General features: G+C 71.5%; 3 protein-coding genes across 5 annotated transcripts in view; 2 read left to right on the forward strand and 1 right to left on the reverse strand.

Moving 5' to 3' along the window:
* KIF5A (kinesin family member 5A) overlaps positions 1-2,839 on the forward strand; it is an 18,912-nt gene extending 16,073 nt beyond the window's left edge. The window contains 15 exon segments of the mRNA XM_084499851.1: positions 20-180; positions 283-381; positions 464-617; positions 620-664; positions 771-890; positions 992-1,077; positions 1,183-1,213; positions 1,324-1,429; positions 1,574-1,610; positions 1,612-1,833; positions 1,924-2,028; positions 2,031-2,143; positions 2,254-2,399; positions 2,485-2,600; positions 2,699-2,839. Coding sequence (XP_084355977.1) covers positions 20-180; positions 283-381; positions 464-617; positions 620-664; positions 771-890; positions 992-1,077; positions 1,183-1,213; positions 1,324-1,429; positions 1,574-1,610; positions 1,612-1,833; positions 1,924-2,028; positions 2,031-2,143; positions 2,254-2,399; positions 2,485-2,600; positions 2,699-2,827 — 1,670 coding nt within the window. The 3' untranslated portion in view covers positions 2,828-2,839.
* Positions 2,840-4,584: 1,745 nt separating this feature from the next.
* Positions 4,585-7,159, forward strand: LOC311424559 (glycoprotein-N-acetylgalactosamine 3-beta-galactosyltransferase 1-B-like; the record flags this gene model as incomplete). The annotated part of the gene is given in 4 exon segments (XM_084499852.1): positions 4,585-4,675; positions 5,435-5,547; positions 5,549-6,097; positions 6,850-7,159. Coding segments are annotated over 4 exon segments (924 nt in total). The 3' UTR covers positions 7,021-7,159.
* Positions 7,160-8,445: 1,286 nt separating this feature from the next.
* On the reverse strand, positions 8,446-23,168 carry AGAP2 (ArfGAP with GTPase domain, ankyrin repeat and PH domain 2). 3 transcript variants are annotated; one of them, XM_084500104.1, is made up of 19 exons: positions 22,237-23,168; positions 15,082-15,140; positions 14,912-14,999; positions 14,392-14,477; positions 14,142-14,283; positions 13,911-14,045; positions 13,323-13,444; positions 13,090-13,242; positions 12,753-12,839; positions 12,562-12,666; positions 12,313-12,475; positions 12,103-12,222; positions 11,454-11,600; positions 11,030-11,089; positions 10,619-10,770; positions 10,441-10,531; positions 10,020-10,242; positions 9,554-9,803; positions 8,446-8,813 (listed from the first exon to the last, which is right to left on the reverse strand). In XM_084500104.1, exons 1-19 carry the CDS (start codon positions 22,394-22,396, stop codon positions 8,607-8,609), a joined length of 2,550 nt encoding a protein of 849 aa, XP_084356230.1. In that variant the 5' UTR covers positions 22,397-23,168; the 3' UTR covers positions 8,446-8,606. The 3 variants fall into 3 exon arrangements, with proteins under 3 accessions (XP_084356230.1, XP_084356229.1, XP_084356231.1); XM_084500103.1 differs by lacking the exon at positions 22,237-23,168 and adding an exon at positions 17,077-18,403; XM_084500105.1 differs by lacking the exon at positions 11,030-11,089.
* Between the last annotated feature and the right edge of the window lie 24 nt (positions 23,169-23,192).

Consider the following 23,192-nt stretch of genomic DNA (forward strand, 5'->3'; position numbering starts at 1 on the left):
AAAAAACACCCCAAACCAGAATTGGCATCACCCCATAACTGGAAGAAAATCCCCCAAAACCATAGATCCACCCCAAAAAACCCACCCCGTTGCCCCCCCCCAGAGTCGGAGATCAAAGGCGACGTCCTGTTCCTCGGCCACTACCAGTCGGCGTTCAACTGGGACGACGAGACGGCCAAGGTCCGGCGCCCCCCCAACCGCCCCAAAAAGACAGCAGAGAATCCCGGGGGGGGGCTATCTGCCCCTTGACCCCCCAAAAAAATTATTTCCCCCCCCCCCCAGGCCTCCAAGCAGCACCGCCTGAAGCGCTACCACAGCCAGAGCTACGTCAACGGCTCCCGCTGCGACCTCACCGGGCGGCCCAGGGAGGCCGAAGTGCGGGTACGAGGGGGGGGCACCCCCAAAATCCTCCTTTTTGGGGGGGGCTGCTGATTTATTTCCCCCCCCCCCTCCCTCACCGCAGTTTCTATGCGAGGAGGGGGCCGGGGACTACCTGGCGCGGGTGGACGAGCCGCAGTCGTGCTCCTACGTGCTGACCGTGCACACCCCCCGGCTCTGCCGCCACCCCCACCTGCGCCCCCCCCCCGGCGCCGCGCCGCAGCCCATCCTGTGCCAGCCGCCCTCAGCCCGGCCCAGTACGTCCAGTACGTCCGCGCACAAGTCTGTGAGTAGCGCTGGGACAAACTGGGGGGCACCCCCCGGATGCGGGGAGGGGGGGTGCGATGTTTTTTTTTTTTTTTTTTTTTTTTTTTTGTGGCCCCCCCCCGCAGCCGACACCAAGCGCAAGGTGGAGGAGATCTCGGAGGAGCTGAAGACGCTGGACACGAGGCTGTGGAGCGAGAGGGACGCGCAGCCCCCCCCGCAGCCCCCCCAGGAAGCACGGGGTGATGGTAAAAAGCCCCCCCCCCCCCTGTGATTAAGGACACCCTCGGGGGGGGGTCACGGCCGCGTGGTGACGTGTCCCTGCCCCCCCCCCCCCTTCTCCCCGTAGCCCAGCCGGGGGCTGAGCAGGACCCCAAGGAGGCGGCGTTTTGGGAGCGGGTGCGTGAGGTGACCGGGCAGCAGCGGGGCGCCACGGTGAGTCCTGGGGGGGCACGGGGGGGTGGGGGGGGGCACGATTTTACCTGGGGGGGGGCAGGAATAAAGCTGGGCTCCCGTTCCACCGCCCTGTCCATCCTGCAGGAGGAAGAGCCGGCACCGACGGGAGCAGCCGGTGAGTCCCTACACCCCCCCCCACTGCCACCATGACCCCCCCCCGCTGTCGTGACCCCCCCCACACGCTGGCCCCATCTATTTTTTGCCCCCCCTCCTGTTTTTTTGTAGGTGGCAGGAAGAAAATCCACTTCAAGGTGATCCGCAGCCCCGGGGACCTGCTGCACTTCATCGAGGAGCTGAAGGAGAGCACCAGGAAGGTGGGCTGGGGGGGGGGGTTCCCGGCGTGGGGGGGGGGTCCCGGTGAGCCCCCCCATGCCTCAGTTTCCCCTTGGGGGTCGTGGGGGGCTGCCCTGGCTCCTGGGGGGGGTTTGGCCCCTCCCCAAGCTCCTGCGCTGCCTCCAGGCTCGGGAGAGACGAGCGAGGAGGGGGGGGAGAAGCCCCCCGAGCCCCCCACCCCCCAGGAGCCGCCGGCAGGGGAGCGGGCCGGAGGAGGAAGAGGAAGGAGGGGAGGAAGAAGAGGAGGAAGAGGAAGAGGAGGAGGAGGAGGAGGAAGGCGAGCTCCTGGGGGGCTTCGAGAAGGAGCTGGGGGGGGTCCTGCTGCCCCGCGAGCGCATGGCGCAGCTGAAGGAGGAGGTGAAGAGCGAGATGGAGAAGGAGTTCGACAACATCATCAACGAGGTGGGCGCCCCCCCCGCGGCCCCGTGACCCCCCCCCCCCACGTTAAAAACCACCCAAAACCCACCCCCCCCCCGCCCCGGCCCCCCCCAGGTGGAGGACGAGCTGGAGCCCGAGGGGCTGAAGGGGGAGTTCGACCGGCAGCAGGCCTCCAAGGCGCTGGCCTCCACCCTCAACCGCCTGATGGACAAGCTGGACGCCGCCCCCCCGGCCCCCCCGCGCCAAAACAGGAGGAGGAGGAGGAGGAGAGCGCCAGGAGGAAGGCCGGCGCGCCCCCCCCCGCCGAGCAAGCACCCGGTGGGTCCCCAAGGGGGTGCCCCCCCCCCCAACCCCTTTCCATGCGTGTTCCCTGCGCCCCCCCCTCCACGTTTTCTGTATTTGTGCCCCCCCCCAACACGACCCCTGTCCCCCCCCCCACTCCAGGAGGGGGGGTGCGGGTGCGTGTGAGCCGCCTGGGCAGCGGCAGCCCCCCGGGAAAGAAGGGGGGGGGGCGCGGGACCCCCCCCAGCTGCAGCACCTGGAGAGCGAGGTCCGCGAGCTGCTGGCCAAGGAGGGGCTGCGGGCTGAAGGTAGGAGGCTTTGGGGAGGGGGGTTAAAAGAAGGGGGGGGGCTCTGCGACCCCCCCCCCTTCTTCCTCGTCCTCCCCCCTCGCAGGGAAAATCGAGATCAAGATCGTGACGGCGGGGGGGGGCGCGGGGGACGAGGAGGAGGCTCAGTGGCTGTCGGACGAGGACACCAAGAACCTCAAGGACATCTTCCTCAACATCCTGGTGAGGGGGGGGGGCGCTGGGGCACAGGACCCCCCCCCCCGAGCTCCCAGGGGTCTCATAACCCCCCCCCTCACTGTGTGTGTGCCCCCCCCCCTCAGATCCAGGGCACGGAGGAGGCGCAGAAGGAGCGGCGGCGGCAGCAGGCGCTGGAGGACAATTACCGCTTCGTCTGGGGGGGGCGCGCCGAGCCCCAGCCCCCCAGCGACTCGGAGGACGCTGAGTTTTGATCCCCCCCCCCCCCCCAAAAAAAAAAAAATAATAATGGGGCTGTGCCCCCTCCCCCCCCCAAAAAAAAAAAAAAAAAAATGGGGCAGGCTGGGGCTGGGGGGGGGTTGAGGGGGGTTGGGGGGGGGGCAGGCCCTTGTGCCTCATGTTGGGGGGGGGCAATGATTTGTGCCCCCCCCACGTGGACCCTAACTGTGGGGGGGGAAACTTGGACTGCTGGGGGGGGGGTAGTGAACTGTGCCCCCCCCTTGCCCTGAGGATGGGGGGGTAAAGAGAGGGGGGGTGGGGGGAAAAAGGGAGGGAGGGGGGCCCTGGGGGTGTTGCTGGAGCCATTTTCCCACCCCCCGCGCTGTGTTCGGGGGGGGCGCTTTCTTAGCTGCCCCCCCAGCCCTGTTTTTAATCAATAAACTGAGCTCAGCCCCAGGTGTGGCTCCTGGCCTTTGCCCCCCCCCCGCGGGGCTGTGTCGTTTTTACCCCCCCCCGGGCTTTGTGACCCCCCCCAGGTGCTGTGTGACCCCCTCGTGTCTCTATGTCCCCCCCCCGGGGCTGTGTGACCCCCCCAGTGCTTGGTCCAACCCCCCCGGGGCCTCTGTGTCCCCCCCCCGGGGCTATGTGTCCCCCCCCCAGGGCTGTATGACCCCCCCCAGGGGCTGTGTGACCCCCCCGGGGCTCTGTGTCCCCCCCCCCCCCAGGGCTGTGTCCCCGGGGGGGTGGCAGCCTCCTGGGGGGGCCGTCCCTGGGCTGCCCCCGCCCTGGGGCAGGGTCAGGCTCGGGCCGGGAGGGGCCAGGACGAGCGGGGCAGGGACAGGTACCGGGGCTGGGGGGGGGGGGGGATTTTGGGGTGGGGGGGGGATATTCGGGGGGGGGGGAGCACCCCCAGCATTACCCCGGGTTCATGGCACCCCCCCCCAGCCCCTAATTAGCGGCTGGTAATGAAGTTTGCTGGCCGGGGGGGGGCCCTGAGCCTGCTGGGGGGGGCACAGGGGGGTTATAACGGGGGGGTAGGGGGCGGTTTTTTTTTTGGGGGGGGGGTCTCATGGGAACTGGGGGTGGTGGCTTGGGGGGGGGAGGGATGGCTTTGGGGGGTTCGGGGGGGTCCCACTGGGAGGAGAGCAGGAGGGACTGGGGGGGGGCAGATCTGGGGAGCCCCCCCTCAACACTTTGTGTCCCCCCCCCCCCAATACCGTGTCCCCCCCCCCAGCCACCAGCACCCCGGGGCCATGTGGCTGCGCCCCCCAAGGTGCCCCCCTTCCCCCTGGGCTTCGCCGTGGGGCTGGCCCTGGCGGGGGGCTTCCTGCAGCTGGCCTGGCCCCCCCCCGGGACCCCCCCCCAGCCCCCCCCGGCTCCACATCCCCCCATCCACAGGTAAATCACGGGGGGGGGGGGACACGGGAAAATAAGGAGGGGGGGGACGATCCCGGAACCGTGGCCACGTGGGGAGGGTGCGGTGCCCGGCACACCCTGAGCAGGGTGACAGGTGGCACCGGGGGGGGGGGGGGACAAGAAAGGGACAGGGTGGGGGTGGCACTGGGGACACAAACAGGGTGGTGTGGCTCTGGGGGGGGACAGGGACAGGACAGTAGGGTGGGTTTTTTTTGGGGGGGGGGCAATGAAGGGACAAGGTGTGACGGAGAGGTGGCTCCGAGGTGGTGGCAGGGACACGGTGGTGGCGGGGGGGGGCACGGTGTGGGTGGCGGTGGGGACAGGGACAGGACAGCGGGGTGTTTTTATTTAGGGGGGGGGGGACAATGAAGGGACAATGTGGAGGTGGCTCCAGGCTGGTGGCAGGGACATGGTGTGGGTGGCGGTGGTGGTGGTGGGGGGGTGGTGGCACTTCTGGGTTGGGGACAGTGAGGGGATGGGGATGGGGATGGGGATGGGGACGGGGCCACGGCTGGCTCAGATGGAGGGGACACCGTGGGGAGGGGGACACCATGGGGGGGTCACCATGTGGGGGGGGTCACCATGTGGGGGGGGGGTCACACCCCATGGCAGGGGGGGCAGCTCGGAGTGGGTGACACCGCGTTGGGTCACCGTTGGGTCACCAGGGTGGCGCAGCCAAGACCGGGCGGCCACCGAGGGTGCCCCCGATCCCTCAAACCCCCGGCGCTGCTGGGTGTGCCAAGACCCCCCCAAACCCCCAAATTCCCCCAAATCCTCCCCCAAATCTCCCCCAAATCCCCCCAAATTCCCCCAAATCTCCCCCAAATCCCCCCAAATCTCCCCCAAATCCCCCCAAATCCCCCAAATCCCCCAAATTCCCCCAAATCTCCCCCAAATCCCCCCAAATCTCCCCCAAATCTCCCCCAAATTCCCCCAAATCTCCCCCAAATCCCCCCAAATTCCCCCAAATCTCCCCCAAATCCCCCAAATTCCCCCAAATCCCCCCAAATCCCCCCAAATCTCCCCCAAATCCCCCAAATTCCCCCAAATCTCCCCCAAACCCCCAAATCTCCCCCAAATCTCCCCAAATCCCCCAAATCCCCCAAATCTGCCCCCAATCCCTCCAAATTTCCCCAAACACCCCCAAATTCCCCCAAATCCCCCCCAAACACCCCCAAATTCCCCCAAATCCCCCCAAATTCCCCCAAATCCCCCCCCCTTCACAGTGAACTCCAGCGAGGCGCAGGCCCTGCAGCGCCGGGTGCGCATCCTGTGCTGGGTGATGACGGCGCCCGGCACCTTGGCCACCCGCGCCCGGCACGTGCGAGCCACCTGGGCCCCGGCACTGCGACCTGGCCCTCTTCATGAGCTCGCGGCCCGAGCCCGACTTCCCGGCCGTGGGGCTGCCGGTGGGGGAAGGCCGCCAGCAGCTCTACTGGAAAACCATCCGCGCCTTCCAGTACGTCCACCGGCACCACCGGCACCGCGCCGACTGGTTCCTGAAGGCGGACGACGACACCTTCGTGGTGGTGGCCAACCTGCGCCGGCTGCTGGCCCCCCACAGCCCCCACAGCCCCGTCTATTTCGGCAAACGCTTCCGGCCCTTCGTGGCCCAGGGCTACATGAGCGGGGGGGCCGGCTACGTGCTGAGCCGCGAGGCCCTGGGGCGCTTCGTGGGCGCCGTGGCCTCGGGCGCCTGCCGCCACAGCAGCGCCGTGGAGGACGTGGCCCTGGGGCAGTGCCTGCAGCGCCTGGGGGTGGCGGCGGGCGACTCGCGGGACGCGCGGGGCCGGGAGACCTTCCACCCCTTCCCCCCCGAGCGCCACCTCACGCAGCCGCTGCCCGCCGACCCCTACTACCCCTCCTACTCCTACTACCCCGTGCGCTGGGTGAGTGCTGCACACACACAACCCCCCCCACCCCGAAACCCACCTGCGGGGCTCGTGGCACCCCCCCCACCCGTGTCCCAACAGACCCCTGCCCACAGCCCCGTGTCCTCCTGTGTCCCCCCCGTGTCCCCCCCACACCCCTCTGTGTCCCCCCCCCCACTCCCCTGTGTCCTCCCCACACCCCCGTGTCCCCCCCACGTCCTCCTGTGTCCCCCACACCCCCCCCCCATGTCCTCCCACACCCCTGTGCCACCCCCACACCCCCCACGTCCTCCCCACCCTCCCCGCCCACCCTATTTGCATCCAAGCCCCGCCCACCCCACCCCACCCACCCCCTCCACCCTAATCCCCAGCCCCACCCTCACACCCCACCCCCTTAACGACCGCACCCCTTTACGCCCCGCCCCTTTACCTTACACCCACCCCTTTCCCTTAAGCCCCGCCCCTTTACCTTACACCCACCTCCTTTCCTTTACACCCCGCCCCTTTCCCTTACACCCCGCCCCCTTTACCTTACACCCACCCCCTTTCCCTTACGCCCCACCCCTTTTCTTTAAGTCCCGCCCCCTCCCTTACACCCCGCCCCTTTTCCTTAAGTCCCACCCCCTCCCTTATGCCCCACCACCTTTCCCTTACGCCCCGCCCCTTTCCCTTACCCCCCACCCCTTTCCCTTACCCCCCACCCCTTTCCCTTACACCCCGCCCCCTTTCCCTTAAGCCCCGCCCCCTCCCTTAACCCCGCCCCCCCGCAGAGAGCCGAGTGCTGCTCGGACCTGTCGGTGTCGTTCCACTACGTGAGCGGGGAGGAGATGTACGCCCTGGAGTACCTCACCCACCGCCTGCGCCCCTACGGCTACCGGCACCGCTACCAGCCCCCCCCGCTGCCCCCCCACAACGCCTCCGCCGGGGGGCACGGACAGTGAGGACGGAGCCCCGCTGGCCAAACTGGGGGGGCTGGGGGGCACGGTGGGAGCCTGGGAGGGGTCTCGGGGGGTTGGGAGGGTTTTGGGGGGGAGGGTGTACCCATGGGCCCCTCCCCGTAATAAAAGTATTTTGGGGGTGGAGGGGGTGGGTCCTTGTCGGGGTGGGTCTGTGGGTATGGGGGGGGGGGGGCACGGACATGAGGGACACCGGCACCACTGGTACCAGTATGGCCACCAGTACAACCAGCACCACTGGTACCAGTATGGCCACCCCAAGCCCCATCCCCAACGCGGGGGGGTGACGTTGGGAGCCCCCTCCCCACACCTCGGTGCCACCCGGGGCTGGGTCCCCATGGGGGTGGCAGCCAGATTTGGGGTGCTGGGGGGGGGGGGCAGGATCAGGCCCCGCACCCCATGGCCCAGCCCCATGGCTCTCGGACACTGCTCCGTGGTCCAGCCCCCTGCCCCAAAAAAAAACAAAAACCCAGCCCCCCCACCCCCTAGCACCCCGTGTGCCCCCCCCCCGGTGCCGGCACGAAGCAGCAGCCGCGGTCACAGCGCCAATCCGACATTGTCACGTACTTACAGTTACAACCCGAGAGAGGAAACGCTGTACATACACGGCCCGGACCGCCCCCCCCCCAGCACCGCCCGGACCCCCCCCCTTAAACCCCAGGCACCCACGGGTGGGGGGGGGGGGGGGGGGGGGGCCCTGGCTCAGCCCCACCGGTGCTGCCGGGGCACGGGGGCGTCACGGCAGCGGGCGCCCATACATTCATGGGGGGGTCCCGGGGCAGGGGATGGGGTGGGCACCGTGCTCCCCTCCCCTCCCGGCCCCCCCCCCTTATCCCTCCCCCCCCCCCAAGGCCTGTGGCCAGCAGGAGAGGTTGGGGGGGCCCCGCTGGTGTCCCCCCCGCCGGGCACCGCAGCGCCACGGCGAGGGGCTGGCTCTATCCTAACGCTAAACGAAGCAATAAATTAAAGAGGTTCCCAAGGGGACGCCGAGAAAAAGATGGGGGGGGGGACCGGGGAGGGTTGGGGGGGGGACAGGCCATGGTGGCTGGGGGGGTTGGGAGAGGGGGGGGTTGTACAAAAGGTCGTAGAAAAGGACGGGGGGGGGGGCGGTGGGGTCTGCTCTGCTCCTGCCACGCAGCCCTGGGGCTGTGCCAGGGGGTGGGGGGGGCACGAAGTGAGGGGGGGGGACCCGGTGGGGGTGGTATGGAGATGGGGGGGGGGTGACACGGGCAGGGGAGGTGGGGACATCACCGAGCCCCCCCCCCCACAATGTCTTGGCTGTGCCAAAACGCGGCGCCCACCCCGTGCAGTGCCTTTTGGGGGGGTGGGGGGGATCCCCCCATCCCTGCACCCCTGCCCCCCCCAGGACTTATGCGGGGGGGCGGGGGGGGGACACAGGACCAGAAGAGACCCCAGCGGGAGCTGAATAATAATAAATAGAGCATCAAAAATACAAACCGGGGGGGGGGGGGGGGGCAGTGCTGGGCCCCCGGAGCGCAGCGGTGGGGTGGGGGGGGAGAAGGTTGGTGAGGCGGGGAGGGGGGGTGAGGGGGTGTGGGGGGGGGTCCCCGCTATACCAGGGCTGTCCGGGGCTCGCAGGGGCCCACGCTGGCGGCGCTGCTCTTGCGGCGCAGGCCGGGGGTGGGGGGGCCGCCGAGCCCCTCTCCGGGGCAGCCGTGCTGCAGGAGGATGTCGGCGCACTCCTGGCTGCCGGCGCGGCGGGCGTAGAACAGCGCGGTGCGACCCTGCCCGTCCCGCGCCCTCACGTCCGCGCCGTACTGCGGGCACGGGGACGCCGTCAGGAGCCGGGGTCGGGGTGGCTCCGGGCCGTGCCACGGTCCCCCCGGGCTCCCAAGGTCACCCCCGTGTCCCTCGCGGCCACGCCACGGCACCCCAAGCCATGCCGTGCTCCCCCCGGCTGTGCCATCCACCCCATGTGCCCCACGGCCACCCCAAGTCTCCACCGTGTCCCCCATGGCCACCCCGAGTCCCCACCATGTCCCTTATTGTCACCCCAAGTCCCCCATGGCCGTGCCGTGACCCCCAGAGCCACGCCATCACCCCCAAGACCACGCCGTGCTCCCCGTGACCACGCCGTGCCCCCACAGCCACACCACGTCCCCAGCCATGCCACCTCCCCCCACGGCCATGCCGTGTCCCCGTGTCCCCCTTGGTGAGCTGGGCTTCCCAAGGCCACCCCACGCTCCCCGTGGCCATCCCATCACCCCCGCCACCACCCCACCTCCCCAGAAGCCACACCACGGTCCCGCTGACTGTGCCACGATCCCCAGAGCCATGTCACCATCCCCACGGCCACCCCATGTGCCCCACGACCACCCCATGACCGTGCCATGATCCCCACAGCCATGTCACCATCCCCACGGCCACCCCGCGTTCCCTGTGGCCACCCAATGACCGTGCCACGACGCCCAGAGCCATGTCACCATCCCCACGGCCACCCCACGTACCCCACGGCCACCCCCTGCCCCCCGCCACCGCCAGCCCTGCCCGGACGTACCCACACCAGCAGCTGGGTGATGACCACGAGGGCCGTGTCGCAGGCCAGGTGCAGCGCCGTGCGCCGCTCCTTGTCGCTGACGCCGAGCTGCTCCTTCTTGCTGTGGGCCAGGAGCAGGAGCACGGCCTCCAGGTCCTTCTCCTGCACCGCCTGCAGCAGCTGCTCCCCCAGCGGCGCCTCGGCCGCCGGCAGCGGCGCCAGGAACAGCCGCTGCTCGTACTTGGCCCGGATCCACGACTCCCGCTCCTCCCTGGGGGGCACGAGTGGCCTCAGGGGATGTTTGGCACCGGGGGGACGCGTGGCACGAGGGGATGGATGCGTGGGACCAGGGGGATGGATGTGTGGCACCGGGGAGAGCCGTGGCACCGGGAGGGGATGCGTGGCACCAGGGGGATGCACGGCACAGGAGGGGACGCGTGGCACCAGGGGGACACACATGGCACAGGGGGGGGGGGCTGCTGCTCACCGGGACGACTCGGGGGTGGGTTTGCAGCGTCCCTGCGGGTTTTTCTCCCAGATGCTGTTGGCGGTGGCGTTGCCGATGGAGGCGAGCACCAGCGTCAGCTCCCGGGGCCAATCGTCCAGGTCGAGGGAGCGCACGCGCGACAGGTGGGTGCCCAGGTTGCGGTGGATCCCCGAGCACTCGATGCAGATCAGAGCCCCCAAATTCAGGCTGGCCCAGGTGGGGTCTGGGGGGGACAAACATGGCCCCGTGAGCCCGATGGAACCCCACATCCCATGACCCCCAGGTCACCCCGTGTCCCCACGTGCCCCCGTCACCCCGTGCCCTGTGTCCCCACGTGCCCCCATCACCCCACGCCCTGTGGCTCCCCCACGGTCACGCCGCCCTGCGCCCCATGCCCCCCCCAGCACCCCGTGGCACTCACTGGGCGCCCCACAGTCCACGCAGAGGGAATTGCCGCGGGCGTTTCGGATGGCTTGGATGGCCACGGCCTCGCTCTGGCTGTCCATGCGCGCCTGGGGACGGACAGCAGGGTGAGCAGGGGCTGGGGCTGGGGGGCAGAGAGACCCCCAAAGCCACCCCCACCCCCCTCCGGGCCCTACCTTGTTCTTGCTGCTCTCGCAGCACTGCAGGCTGGCCAGGATCTGGCTCTCGATGGCCTGCACCCAGGCGTCGCGCTCCTCGAAGCTGCTGGCCTCGAAGTGCCACGTCTGCCCCGTGCTGGACACGATGATGAACTCGAAGTTCTCCTCCTCTGTGGGACCAGAGACCCCCGTGAGCGGTGGGACGGGGCTCAGCCGGTGCGGCAGGACCCCCCCCCACCAGGCTCAACACCTCCCCGTGGTCCCCCCCCCAAAGCCCCCCAACGGCTGGGACCCCCCCCCGGCTCTTCCCGGCCGCGGCCACCGGGCGGGGAGGGGACGAGGACGCAGCGGGTGCGGGGGGCGGCAGGCGCGGATGGGACACAGCCACATGCATGGGTGGAGCAGGCCACGCGCCACGCACCACGTTACCTGTTTTATAAATATTTCTTAAACTACCAAAGCTTTTTAATTTCCACATTTTGCGCTTGGCTGCGGAGGGTCCGGGGCAGCGAGAGCAGAGAGAGGAAAGGGGGGAAGAGAGAGTCACGAGAGGAGCCCGCAAAGCCCCGGGGATGGTGAGGGGGGTGTAGGGGGGGGGGGACGGCGCCGGGGCGCAGGGAGGTGGCAGGCGGTGGCACAGCGAGGTGAGGGGGGGGGGATGCGTGGGCAGGGCGGCGTGGCTGAGCGTGGCGGGGTCGGGTCCAGGCTCCGGAGCCCTGCGGCTTCCTGGGGCATCGTCCCCGTGGAGGGGGGACGGGGACGCTGGCGTTGTCCCCACGGCTCTGCGGCCGCCGTCCCCACGTGCCCCCGGGGGGGGGGGGGCTCTCGGGACCCCCGTCCCCGCGGCTCTCACCTTCCGCCTGCCCCGCCGAGCCCTCCGTCTTGGACGGCGTCGACAGCTTCTTCCTGCGGTGTTTCTTCCTGTCCACCATGGGCGACGGCGGGGGGTCTTTGCCCGAGCTGCCGGGGCTGGAGATGGCCTCGGAGGCGGGGGGGCCGTCTGCCGAGGGAGACGCTGGCTGGGGGGGGCTCAGGGACACCGGGCTTGCCGGGGTCACCTGGGCCACCGGGGTCAATGAGTTCAACCAGTGCCGCCACTGGAGTGGGCCACCAGGATCACTGGGGTCACCGGGGTCACTGTGCTCACTGGGCTCACTGGGCTTACTGGTCTCAGTGGGGACACTGGGCTTACTGGGGTCACTGGGCTCACTGGGCTTACTGGTCTCAGTGGGGACACTGGGCTTACTGGGGACACCAGCTCAATGGGACTCCTTGCGGCCTCCAGGGTCACCACGGTGTTTACTGGGCCACCAGTGCCACTGGTGCCACCGGCATCACTGAGGCCACCGGGCGCATCAAGGCCACCAGGGGCCACTTCGGTCCCCAGGGCCCCCTGGGTGCCACCGGGCTCAGCGGGGCCACCTCAGCCCAGGTGCCTGGCTCCGTCCCAGTAAGGTGGCCGGGGATGGGGACGGGGACAGGGACAGGGACAGGGCACTCACCGGAACCCGACAGCTTGGCGCTGGAGGCGGAGGCGCAGCGCTGCAGGGACCGCTCGCCCTTGCCCGTGCTCTTCATCCCTGGCTCCGGAGGGAGGCTGAGCCCCACGGGGGAGGCACCGGCTGCGGGCAGGGACAGGGCGGTGACCCGGGTGTCCGTAGTAGCCCCCCCCTGAGGGAGACACGGCCACCGCCGTCCCCCCCTGGACTCACCACCAGCCTCGGGCGCCGTGCCCCCTGCCACGTCCTTCACCAGCCCGTTGATGCTGGCGGAGGGGCCGCAGGCGGAGATGGCGCGGGGGGGGCGCTTGCCGGGGACCTTGACGGTGGTGCGCAGCAGGTCCATCTCCTTCCCGTGCGTGCTGTGGATGTAATCCTGCGGCGGGGACAGGGGGGTGCTGAGAGCGGGGCGCCCTTGGGGACGATGGGGACGATGGGGACGATGGGGACGGGGACACTCACGTTGATGCTGGGGTGGTAGAAGAGGAGCCCGTTGCTGGACAGGGTCACGTACTTCTTCTTCCACTCCTTGTTGAGGGAGTTGCCGCTGCGCTTCAGCAGGAAGCTCTGGGGACGGGAGGGCGGTGAGGGGGACGGGGACGAGGGGACGGGGGGGGGACACACCCGTCCCCACCCGCCACCGCCCTGCCGACCTGCTTGATGGGGATGGCACGGCCGCTGCCCGCCGCCTCGCCCCGGCTGTCCAGGCTCCGCTTCTCCGAGTCGCTGCCCCGGCGCGTCTGAGGGGACAGGGGACGGGGGGGTGGCACGCCTGGCCCTGCTGGGGGCACCCTGGGGTGCCCTGCTGCTGGGACGGCCCCGGTGCCACCCACCCCGTGTCCACTGCGGTCCCACCCGCACCCCCATCACCGCCCTGCCGGGGGTCACCCTGGTGCCACATGCCCCCAGTGCCGTGGGGACACCCCATGTGCCTCGTAGCCCCTCCCCAGTGTCACCCCCCCCTCCAGGTGCCCCCCGCTGCCCACTCACGGCGAAGAGGCTGGTGCGGCGCTTGGCCCCGCGGTGCAGGGAGCTGGGGGTGCCCAGGGGGGCCGGGGGCTCGCTCCGCAGCTCCCGGTGGCTGACGTTGGGGGTGGAGGGCAGCGAGGACGAGTAGTCGCTGGTGTGGCCCCCGTTGCTGGCCTGGAGGGGGGACGCGGGCTCAGCACCGGCCCTGGCCCCCGCCCCGGGGGGGGGGGACAGGGCTGGGCAGCCGGGGGTACCTGGCCAGGGTGGGCGCCCCCAACGGGGGTGGAGGCGGCCGAGTGGCTGGGGGTGCTGGGCAGCGACTTGCAGGAGGCCAGGAGCTGCTGCTGCTTCTTCAGCGCCACCGCCTTCTGGGCCACTGCGCCGGGGGGGAGGGAGGGAGCTCAGCTGGGACGGGCTGGCGGGACCCCCCCCGACCCGCCTGACGCCGGCCACGGACCCCCCCCGACATGGCCATGGTCCCCTTTGTGCCCCAAGCATCCAAGCATGGGCCCCCTCCCATCCCATCCCATCCCCTCCCATCCCATCCCATCCCATCCCATCCCATCCCATCCCATCCCATCCCATCCCATCCCATCCCATCCCATCCCATCCCATCCCATCCCATCCCATCCCATCCCATCCCATCCCATTCCATCCCCATCCCCATCCCAATCCCACCCCACCAGCCATGGACCCCATCCCATGCCCTCCAGCCCCCCACCACAGCCCCCACTCCATCCAGCCCCTCTCCTTAACCCACCCCAACCCCAAATCCCACCCTGCCACGACCCCCAGCGCCCCCCCCGCCCCCCCCCACCGTGTCCCCGTGCCCGGACACCCACCCTCGGTGAAGACCCGGTCCACGTTGAGGCCGTAGGTGGCGCAGGTCTCGTAGTAGAGGCAGCGCTTCATGTCCCCGCACAGCGCCTGCGCCCGCGCGTCCTCGATCACCCGCGGGTTGGAGGAGCTGATCTTATCTGGGGAGGGGGGGACACACGGGACACAGGAGGGGCTGAGGCGAGGGCCGACCCCTCCCCGTCCCCGTGGGGTTGCCGCCACGTCCCCCGGCTCACCCTGGGTGCCCACCAGCGCCAGGGCCACCTCGCTGGCGCCCCGGTAGCCGCTGAGCAGCGCGTGGAGCTGCGTCACCTCCTCGAAGCTGCTCTCGTTCTCCAGGCTGAAGACGAAGATGACGGCGTCCGCCCAGCTGGCAAACTGGGGGTGGTGGTGTGGGGAGGGGGAAGGGGGGGGTCAGGGCTCGGCGCCGGCCGGCACAGCCCCCCCCCATCCCCCCCGGACCCCCTTCCTCCGGCCCATGCTGACCTTGGCGTCCGGGGCGCCTCCTTCCTCCCGGATGAGCAGGAGGTGGCTCTGGCCGTCAACCAGCACCTCGCGCTTGAACTGCCCACCTGGAGCGGGGGGGAGGAGAGGGGGGGCCCACGGTCACGGCCTGTCCCACGGACACGGCCCTCCCATGGCCACGACCATCCTATGGCCACCACGTCCATCCCATGGCCTTGTCCCTCTCTTGGCCACGTCCTACCCATGGCCACGACCATCCCATGGCCATACCTGTCCCATGGCCACCACGTCCCACCCATGGCCTTGTCCATCCCATGGCCTTGTCCCTCTCATGGCCACCACGTCCATCCCATGGCCACGTCTCTCCCACGGACATGCACGTCCCACCCATGGCCTCGTCCATCCCATAGCCTTGTCCCTCTCATGGCCACCACGTCTGTCCCATGGCCAAGGCCACCTCACGGCCACGCGTGTCCCATTGCCACGGCCAACCCTCCAGCAACCCCCACCCCGCAGCCGCCTCCATCCCACGGCCACTCACTCTCCGTGGGCTCCAGCCCCACGTAGGAGCCGGTGAGGAAGCGGTGGACGAGCGCCGACTTCCCGCTCTTGCTGCTGCCCAGGACGCCCTGGGGGGAGGACAGAGGGGACATCAGCACAGCCAGGGGGCCACCGGGACACGGGGCAGGGCCACCAGGACACGGTACCCACCAGGCGGATCTCGGGGACGGAGCGGCCGAGGGTCCATTCCTGGCTGTTCACCAAGGCCTCTGCAGGGAGGAGTGGGGTGAGGCGGTGCCCGGACACCCCCGGCACCCCCCCAGCCCCCCCGGCCCTGGGGTGTGTGGGGGGGGGCCACGGCCGCCCCCAGCCCTGCGGCAGTGCCGCCGGCAGCTCCCTGCGTGGGCGGCCACGAGCTGTCACCAGGCAACGGCACCGCACCGAGCCCGGTGGGGGCGGCGGGAGGGATGCGACGTGGCACCGACGTGGCTGTGGCACCACGGGACCCGTCCTGCCCCGCTCGCCACGGGCACGAGGACGCGGTGGACACGAGGATGCGGTGGACACGAGGACAGGCCACGGGGCACGAGGATGGAGGGTGGTGCAATAGGCATGAGGCTGCAGCGTGGCACGGGGACGTGGCACGGCACAGGGATGTGACGGGCACAGGGGCACCTTGTGGTGGCACCACAGTGCAGGGGGCACAAGGATGTGGCACGGCACAGGACACAGCGGCCACGAGGACACGATGGGTGTAGGGCTGCAGCGTGGCACAGGGACACGAGGGGCATGGGAGCAGCGTGGCACAGGGCTGTGGTGTGGCACGGGGACCCCAGGTCGCGATGGGCACGAGGACGCAGCGTGGCACAGGGGTGTCAGATGGCGCGAGGACACAGGGCTGCAGCGTGGCATGGGGACGTGGCACGGCACAGGGACACGGCACAGGGACACCACGGGCACGGCACGGGGGGAAGGTGGCACGGAGACACGGCGGACACAAAGATGCAGTGAGAGAGGAGGAGGTGGCACGGCACGGGGACATGACGGGGGCGAGGACACCAGGGCGCAGCGTGGCACGGGGACACCACAGGCACAGGGACACCACAGGCACAGGGACACCACGGGCACAGCACAGGGGAACGTGGCAGGCACAGCACGGCAGGCACCGCGGGCACGGGGCACGAGGGGGAGGCACGGCGCAGGGACGTGGCACGGCACGAAGGCACGAGGACGCTGCGTGGGCCCCCACGCCCCCAGCCCACGGCAGGGCCCGCGGCTCCGCACCTCCTCCGCCACCAGGGAGGGAAACTGAGGCAGGGACAGGCAGGGTGCCCCCCCCCACGCACCCTCCCGTGCCTCAGTTTCCCCCGTGGCACACGCGGGGTGGCTCCAAGGTGTGCAGCAGCGGAGGGGTTAACGCCGGTGCCTGGCACCCCGCGTGGCGTCACCGCGCTGCCACCCACGGGTGTCCCGGCTGCCACCCCCAGCAGCGCTGCCCACACACCCCCTGGGAGGGGGGGGGGGGTCGGGGATGGGAACCCCGACCGGCGGGGTTGGGGCAGGGCGGACGGACGGACGGACAGACGGACGGACGGGCAGGGAGCCCGCAGCTGGCTATGGGGTGGTGGGACAGATGGACGGGGGGGGGGACGAGCGGGTGCGCGGACGGACGGACGGACGGGTACGTGACGCACGGATGTGTCCGGGATGGATGGAAGGACGGACGGGTCGAGCGATGGACGGACGGACAGACGGACGGGATGCCCACAGCCTGGTGGCACCAGCACCCCCGGGGACCACGGGGTGGCCCCGAACCGTTGGGGGGGGGGATGGGGGGGGGGGGGGGAGCCTTTCCCGGGGGTGTCGCACGGCGCAGGTGACGCACGGCTCCCCACGGCCCTGCCCGCGCAATGCGGGGGCGCAGCACCCACGCCCCCCCATCCTCCCCACAGCCATCGAGACCCCCCCCAAGCTGTGGGGCGCAGACGGGTCCTTCCCCACAACCCCCCCCCCAGGAGCGAGCCGGCACCCGGACCCCACTCCTCACCCCACCGCTTGTCACAGCCCCATGCGGGGGAAACTGAGGCACGGCGCTGCTGCACAGCCCCCCCCCCCCCCCCCACCTCCCCAAAAAAACAACAACCCTCCCGCGGTCCCAGGGGAAACTGAGGCACGGGGCCTTCCCCCCCCCGGCCCGGTACTCACTGGGGGGGCCGCCCCTGCCCAGGTCGGTGCTGAGCAGAGCCCAGGGGGGCGCGGGGTGCGTGGGGGTGGACGCCGGGCTCTTGGCGAAGATGCCGCTGATGAACTTGAGCATCTTGCGGTCGCGGGTGGAGGCTCGGCCGCCCTCCCGGCCCCGCTTCAGCCCCGCGCCCACCTCGCCGGGGGGGGGGGCGGCCGCCAGCACCCCGGGCAGGGGGTGCAGGTCGCTGTTGTCCAGGGTCTTGCTCTTGCCCTTGCGCGGGGACAGCCGGGCCCTGGCCGGCGGCCGGGGTCCCCCTTCGGCACCCGCCGCCTTGGCCCCCCCGCCCCCCGCCTTGGGGCGCCCTTTGCCCTCGCCCTCGGGCCAGGAGAGGCGGCTGCCTTTGTGGGGGGGGGCTTTGGGGGCCTTGGGCTCCGAGCCCACCTTGGCCCCGCTGGTGGTCACCGTCTTGAAGGGTTTGGTGCCGGCCAGGCGCAGGCGGCGGGGGCCGGCGGACGGGTGGGGGGACGACACCCCCGGGGCCGCGTGGGTGGGGGGCTTGGAGCCCTCCGGGGGGGGCTCGGGGCAGCCCCAGCTGGCTTGGGCCAGCAGCGGGGGGCGGCTGGGGGGGCACGGGGGGGGTCCCCGGCCCCGCTCCCCCGGTGCCTCCAAGGTGCCCTTGGTCCCCCGGGCGACGGCTTCGGGTTTGGGGGGCACGGCGGGCGGGGGGGGCAGCGAGGCCGGGTCGGGCTTGGGGGGCACGGCGGGCGGGGGGGGGGGGGGCAGCAGAGCGGGGTCCGGCTTGGGGGGCACGGCGGGCGGCGGCGGCGGCGGGGGGGGGGGCAGCAGAGCGAGGTCGGGTTTGGGGGGCACGGCGGGGGGCGGCGGGGGGGGGGGCGGCAGCAGGGCTGGGTCGGGCTTGGGGGGCACGGCGGGGGGCGTGGAGGCGGGCGAGCGGGGGCGGCCGGAGCCATGGCCCCCCCCTGCCCCCCGGGCCCCGGTTGCCGGGGGGGGGCCGGGGCTGGGGGCGCGGGGGGGGCCGGGGGGCAGCGGCGGGTCCGGGGGGCAGGAGCCGGCGGTACTTATCCAGAGCGCGTCCTGGCGCTGGAACAGCCGCTCCGGCCTCTTGCTCTTGCCGCCGCCGCCGCCGTCTTCAGCCCGGGGGGGGTCCCGGGGGGGTCCATCGGCCGCCCCCGTTTGCTCCGGGTCGTCCGGGGCTGCCACCGACTCGAGCTTGACCAGGGTGAGGGAGATGAGGTAGGTGGTGCGGCGCTGGAGGCCGGCGGCCCTGCTCATGGGTGCGGGCAGGGCCCCCCCCTGACCCGGCCGGGTTTGGGGGCTCGGAGCCCCCCCCCCTACACACACCCCTCCCCTCCCCTCCCTTCTCTTCTCTTTTCTCTTCCCCTTCCCCTTCCCCTTCCCCTCCCGGTACCGGGCACCGGGCACCGGTCGGGGCTCGGCGCGGCGGCTCCGCGCCCGTCGGTGCCTCCTGGATGCTCGGCGCCGTCCCCACCCCCGGCCCTGCCCCCCCGAAGCCTTCCCCGCTCGCCCGCCCCCGGAGGGGTTGGCACCGCCGCCGCCCCCCCCCCCCCAACACCAAACCCCCCCCCCCCGGGGCTCTCCGCCACCGGGATCGGGGCCGCCCCCCCCCCCCCCCCCCCCACGCCCCTCGCGCACCCGGGGTTAGCGACCGGGGAGGGGGGGGGCGGCGGCGGCGGGGACGGGGAGCTACGGGGGGGCCATGGCCGGGGCTCCCGGTCCGGCCCCGGGGCTGACGGCAGCGCCCCGACGGGCTCCTCCTTTGTGGGGGGGGGGGGGGGGCCTGAGAGGCCGGGGGGGGGGCGCCGGAGCCGCCGCTCTCCGCCATGCGCCGCTCCCGGGGCCGGGGCGGCGGCGGGAGGGGCGGGGGCGGGCGGCGGCCCCGGTGCTACCGGGCAGGCGCGAGCGCTCCCGGGCGCCCCCCCCCGGCACCGGGACCGGCCCCCCCACCCCCCCCCCACAGCCCCCACAGCCCGGCGTCCCCGTGCCTCCTTCCCCATCCCCTTCGCATCACTTCCCGTCCTCATCCCGAATCCCATCCTAAATCCCATCCCCGTCCCCATCCCCGTCCCCATCCCTGTCCCCATCCCCTTCTCATCCCCATCCCCATCCCAAATCCCATCCCCATCCCATTCCCATCCTCATCCCAAATCCCATCCCTAATCCCATCCCATCCCATCCCCGGTTCCACCCCATTCCCAACCCCATCCCCTTCCCATCCCTATCCCATCCTCATCCCAAATCCCATCCCCATCTCCATCCCCTTACCCTTCCCATCCCATTTCCATCCCAAATCCCATCCCAAATCCCATCCCAATCCCATTCCAATCCCATCCCAATCCCATCCCAAATCCCATCTCATCCCAATTCCATCCCAAATCCCATCCCAAATCCCATCCCAATCCCATCCCAATCCCCATCCCGGCACCCCGATCCGCCCCCCCCCTCGCAGCAGCAGCACCGGGGCTGACCCCCGGCACCACGGGGACACCACGGGGACACCGCGGGGACACGGCGGGGACACGGCGGGGGCTGCGGGGGCCGGAATGGGGCCAGGCCCCGTTTTCTGGCATTTTTAGCAGCGGCGCAGAAATCCTGCTGCATCCCGTTACCACGGCAACGGCGGGGCCGGCGCTGCAGCGAGCCAGCGGGTGCTCGCCCGCGGTGCCACCGCCACCGCCACACCGGGGGCTCTCCACGGCCTGTCCCTCCCCCCCCGTGACCCTGTCCCCACGTGGGCACGGCCGGGGACGGTTCCTGGGGATGGACGTGGGGTCCCGGGGGGGGGGGATACTGGGGATAGTGGGGCCAAGAATGGGGCAGGGGGGCAGAGAGGGGGCAGAGAGGGGATGTGGGGACAGGTTTGGGATGTGGGGACAAGTTTGGGACACGGGGACAGGTTTTTGGGGCTGGACACAGCATTTAGGGACAGCCACGAATTTGGGGACAGCCACGGCACCAGGGACGGACACGGATTTGGGGACAGACGGGGACGGACGCAACACCCGGGGACAGCCACAGCCCCCCCAGGTGGGCTCGGCAGCACAAGACCCCCCCTCTGCGCCCCCCCCATGTGCTGGCAGGGACATGGTGGGGGGGGTCCCAGCCCCACACCCCCCCCCCGTGGGACATGGAGCTCCCCGAGGGGATGCGGGGGACCTGCCCCCCCCACATGGGGACCCCAGGAGCTGGCACGTGCCCCGTGCCCCCCCCCAGGGTGCTCGTGATGGAGCCGGGTGCGTTGTCGCAGCAACCCGCCCACGGCCCCCCCCCCGCAGGCGTGTGCCCCCCCCAGCCCCCCCCAGCTGGGGCGTGCACCCGTCACCCCCTCGACCCCCCCCGTCCCCCTCTGCCACCCCCTGTCCCCCCCCACGGGTGGCACATTGCCCCCATGCCCCTGCCAGGCTGGGGGGGGGCTTGGCACCCCCCCCACTGGACCACCCCCCAGTACAGCCCAGTCCCCCCCCAGTGCCCCCCAGCAGCCCCCCCAGGCTCGCCATCGCTTGGGGGTGGCGGTGGCAGCCCCACGTCCCACCCGGGGGGGGGTCACCATGTGTGCCCCCCCCCCCCCCCGGAACATCCGTGTCCCCTCCCCATCACCACCGGGCCCCCCAAAAACCCCTGAATGTGGGGGGACTGGGGGGGGGGGGGGAGGAAGGATTTGGGGGAGGGGGCGTACCCTGGGGATGGGGGCACAACGGGGGGGCACCCATTGGGGGGGTGGGGGGGATGATGGGGGGGTGTGGGGGGGGTTCTGTGCCCCCCCCCGCGGGTGCTGGCGGTGGGTACCACTTTGCGGGCGCCTAGCAACGCGGCATCCCCCTGCTTCCCGTCGCCATGGCAACCGCGATGGGGAGATGCCAGAGCACGAGGCTGGGGGGGCCGGTGGGGAGGGGGGGGGGACACGGGGATGCGGGGGGGGGGTTCGGAATGAAGCTTGGGGGGGGGGCACCGTGGACCTGGTGCTGCCGCCCCTGCGGATGCCCACGGGGTGGGAGGTGAGGGGGGGGGCTGGGGGTGGAGGGGGGGGTCCCTCTGCTCAGTGGGGCCCCCCCCATGCAAAGCGGGGCCCCCAGCAGCGGGGGGGGGGGGCACGGCGACCGCCGGAGGTGAGGAAACGCCGACGTCAGCGACCGCAGCGCCGGGGCTGTTGCACCGGAAACCGCCCGACGGCGCAGCTGGGGGGAAGGGGGGGCTGGGTGCGACCCCCCCACACCCCTTTCCCCCCCTGGGACCCCCCCTGGCTGGTCCCTGCGCTCCCCCACCCGGTGCCCCCCCCCCCCCCCAGTACCCCCAGCATCGGGGCTGGATCCAGCCTCGGCCCCGCCGCCCTCGCAGGCCTGGCCCCGATGGGGTTGGGGCCCCCCGAGGTGCTGGGGGCCCCCCGCAGGCAGATATTGGGGGGGGGGGGCCCTGCTGCAGCTCCAGGGCCCCCCCAGAATGGGGATGGGGACCCCCCCGCGGCACCTTCGGGCCCTGGGAGGTGCCAGCCTTGCTCCGGCAGGCGCTGCTGTGCCACTTGTCCGTCCGTCCGTCCGTCCGTCCATCCACACGGCCATCCACCCTTCCAGCTGTCCAGCTGTCTGTCCATCCACCCCCCCATCTGTCTGTCCGTCCATCCGTCCATCCCTCCATCCATCCGTCCGTCCATCCATGAGTCCATCCATCCACCCATCCGTCCACCCACCCGTCCATCCGTCCATCCAGCCTTCCCTCCCTCCGTCCGTCTGTCCGTCCGTCCATCGTCCATCCTCCCCTCTGTCCACCCGTCCGTCCGTCCCCTCCCCAACCTCCAGGCGCCACCACCACGGCCTCTGGGCCTGGTTCCCAGTTCCCAGTGCCCAATTCCCAGTACCGGTTCCCAGTTCCGGTACCAATTCCCAGCTCCAGTACCAGTTCCTGGTACCAGTTCCCAGCTCCAGTACCGGTTCCCAGTTCCGGCACCAGTTCCCAGCTCTAGTACCAGTTCCCAGCTCCAGTCCCAGTTCCCAGTTCCAGCACCAGTTCCGAGTTCCAGCACCAGTCCCCAGCTCCAGTCCCAGTTCCCAGTTCCAGCACCGGTTCCCAGCTCCAGTCCCAGTCCCATTCCCAGTCCCGGTCCCCATTCCCAGTCCCGGTACTGGTCCCAGCGCCGTGCCCCGTACCTTGCACGACGCTGAGCGATGCGGTGAGGCTGGCGCGCAGCCGCGGGTCGGGCACGGTGCCCACCAGGCGGATCAGGTTGTTGAGGTGCTGCTTGGCCCCCTCGTGCCGCTTCACCTCGGCGCGGATGGCGGCCAGCACCTGCTGCCGGGGGGGGCCCATGGCAGCCCCCCGCCCTCAGCGCCGCGGCCCCGGGGCCATGGCACGACCCGGGGCGCGTCCCCGCCGCGCGGCCCCCGGCCCCATCCGGCCCCGCTGCGCCCTCGCCGCGCTTCCTGGCTGGCGTCACCCCGTGGGGCCGGCGTCACCCGTGGGGCCGGCGTCACCCGTGGGGCCCGCGTCACCCGTGGGGCCGGCAGGGGCGCAGGGCTGGGCCTGGGAACGGCGCTGCCCGTCCCGCCGGCGCGTCGGGGCAGGCTGGGGCTCGCCGTGGCGGCCCTGCCCTGCGCCCCCGCGCCCCGACGGGGACGCGCTGGGGACGCGCTGGGGTGCCCCGGGGGGGTGGCGGGCAGGGCGGGGGGGACGGGATGGGGACACGCCAGGGAGCGGGTGGGACACGCACGTGGGTGGGGACGCGGTAGGGACACGTATGTGCCAAGGGACACGCGTGCACCGGGGTGCAGGTGGGCCAGGGATGGGTGTGCAGGACACGGGACGCGTGTGCGGCTGCACGGGCACGCAAGGGACACGTGTGTGCGGCCACATGGACACGCTAAGGACACGTGTGGCCACGAGGACACGCGAGGGACACGCGTGGAGCCACATGGGCACGCTCCTGGCACATGTGTGCGGTGACCGGGACACATCAGGGACACGCATGAGGTGACAGGGACATGGCAGGGACACGCGTGTGGTGGCAGGGACATGTTAAGGACATGCGTGTGGTGACACGCACAGCCCCTGTGTCACTGGGGGGGGGCACAGGGACGTCCCCATCCCCCCCAGCCCCACACTGAGC

The sequence above is a fragment of the Aythya ferina genome (genome assembly GCF_964211825.1).
Source record: "Aythya ferina genome assembly, chromosome: 28".
Classification (NCBI taxonomy): Eukaryota; Metazoa; Chordata; class Aves; order Anseriformes; family Anatidae; genus Aythya; species Aythya ferina.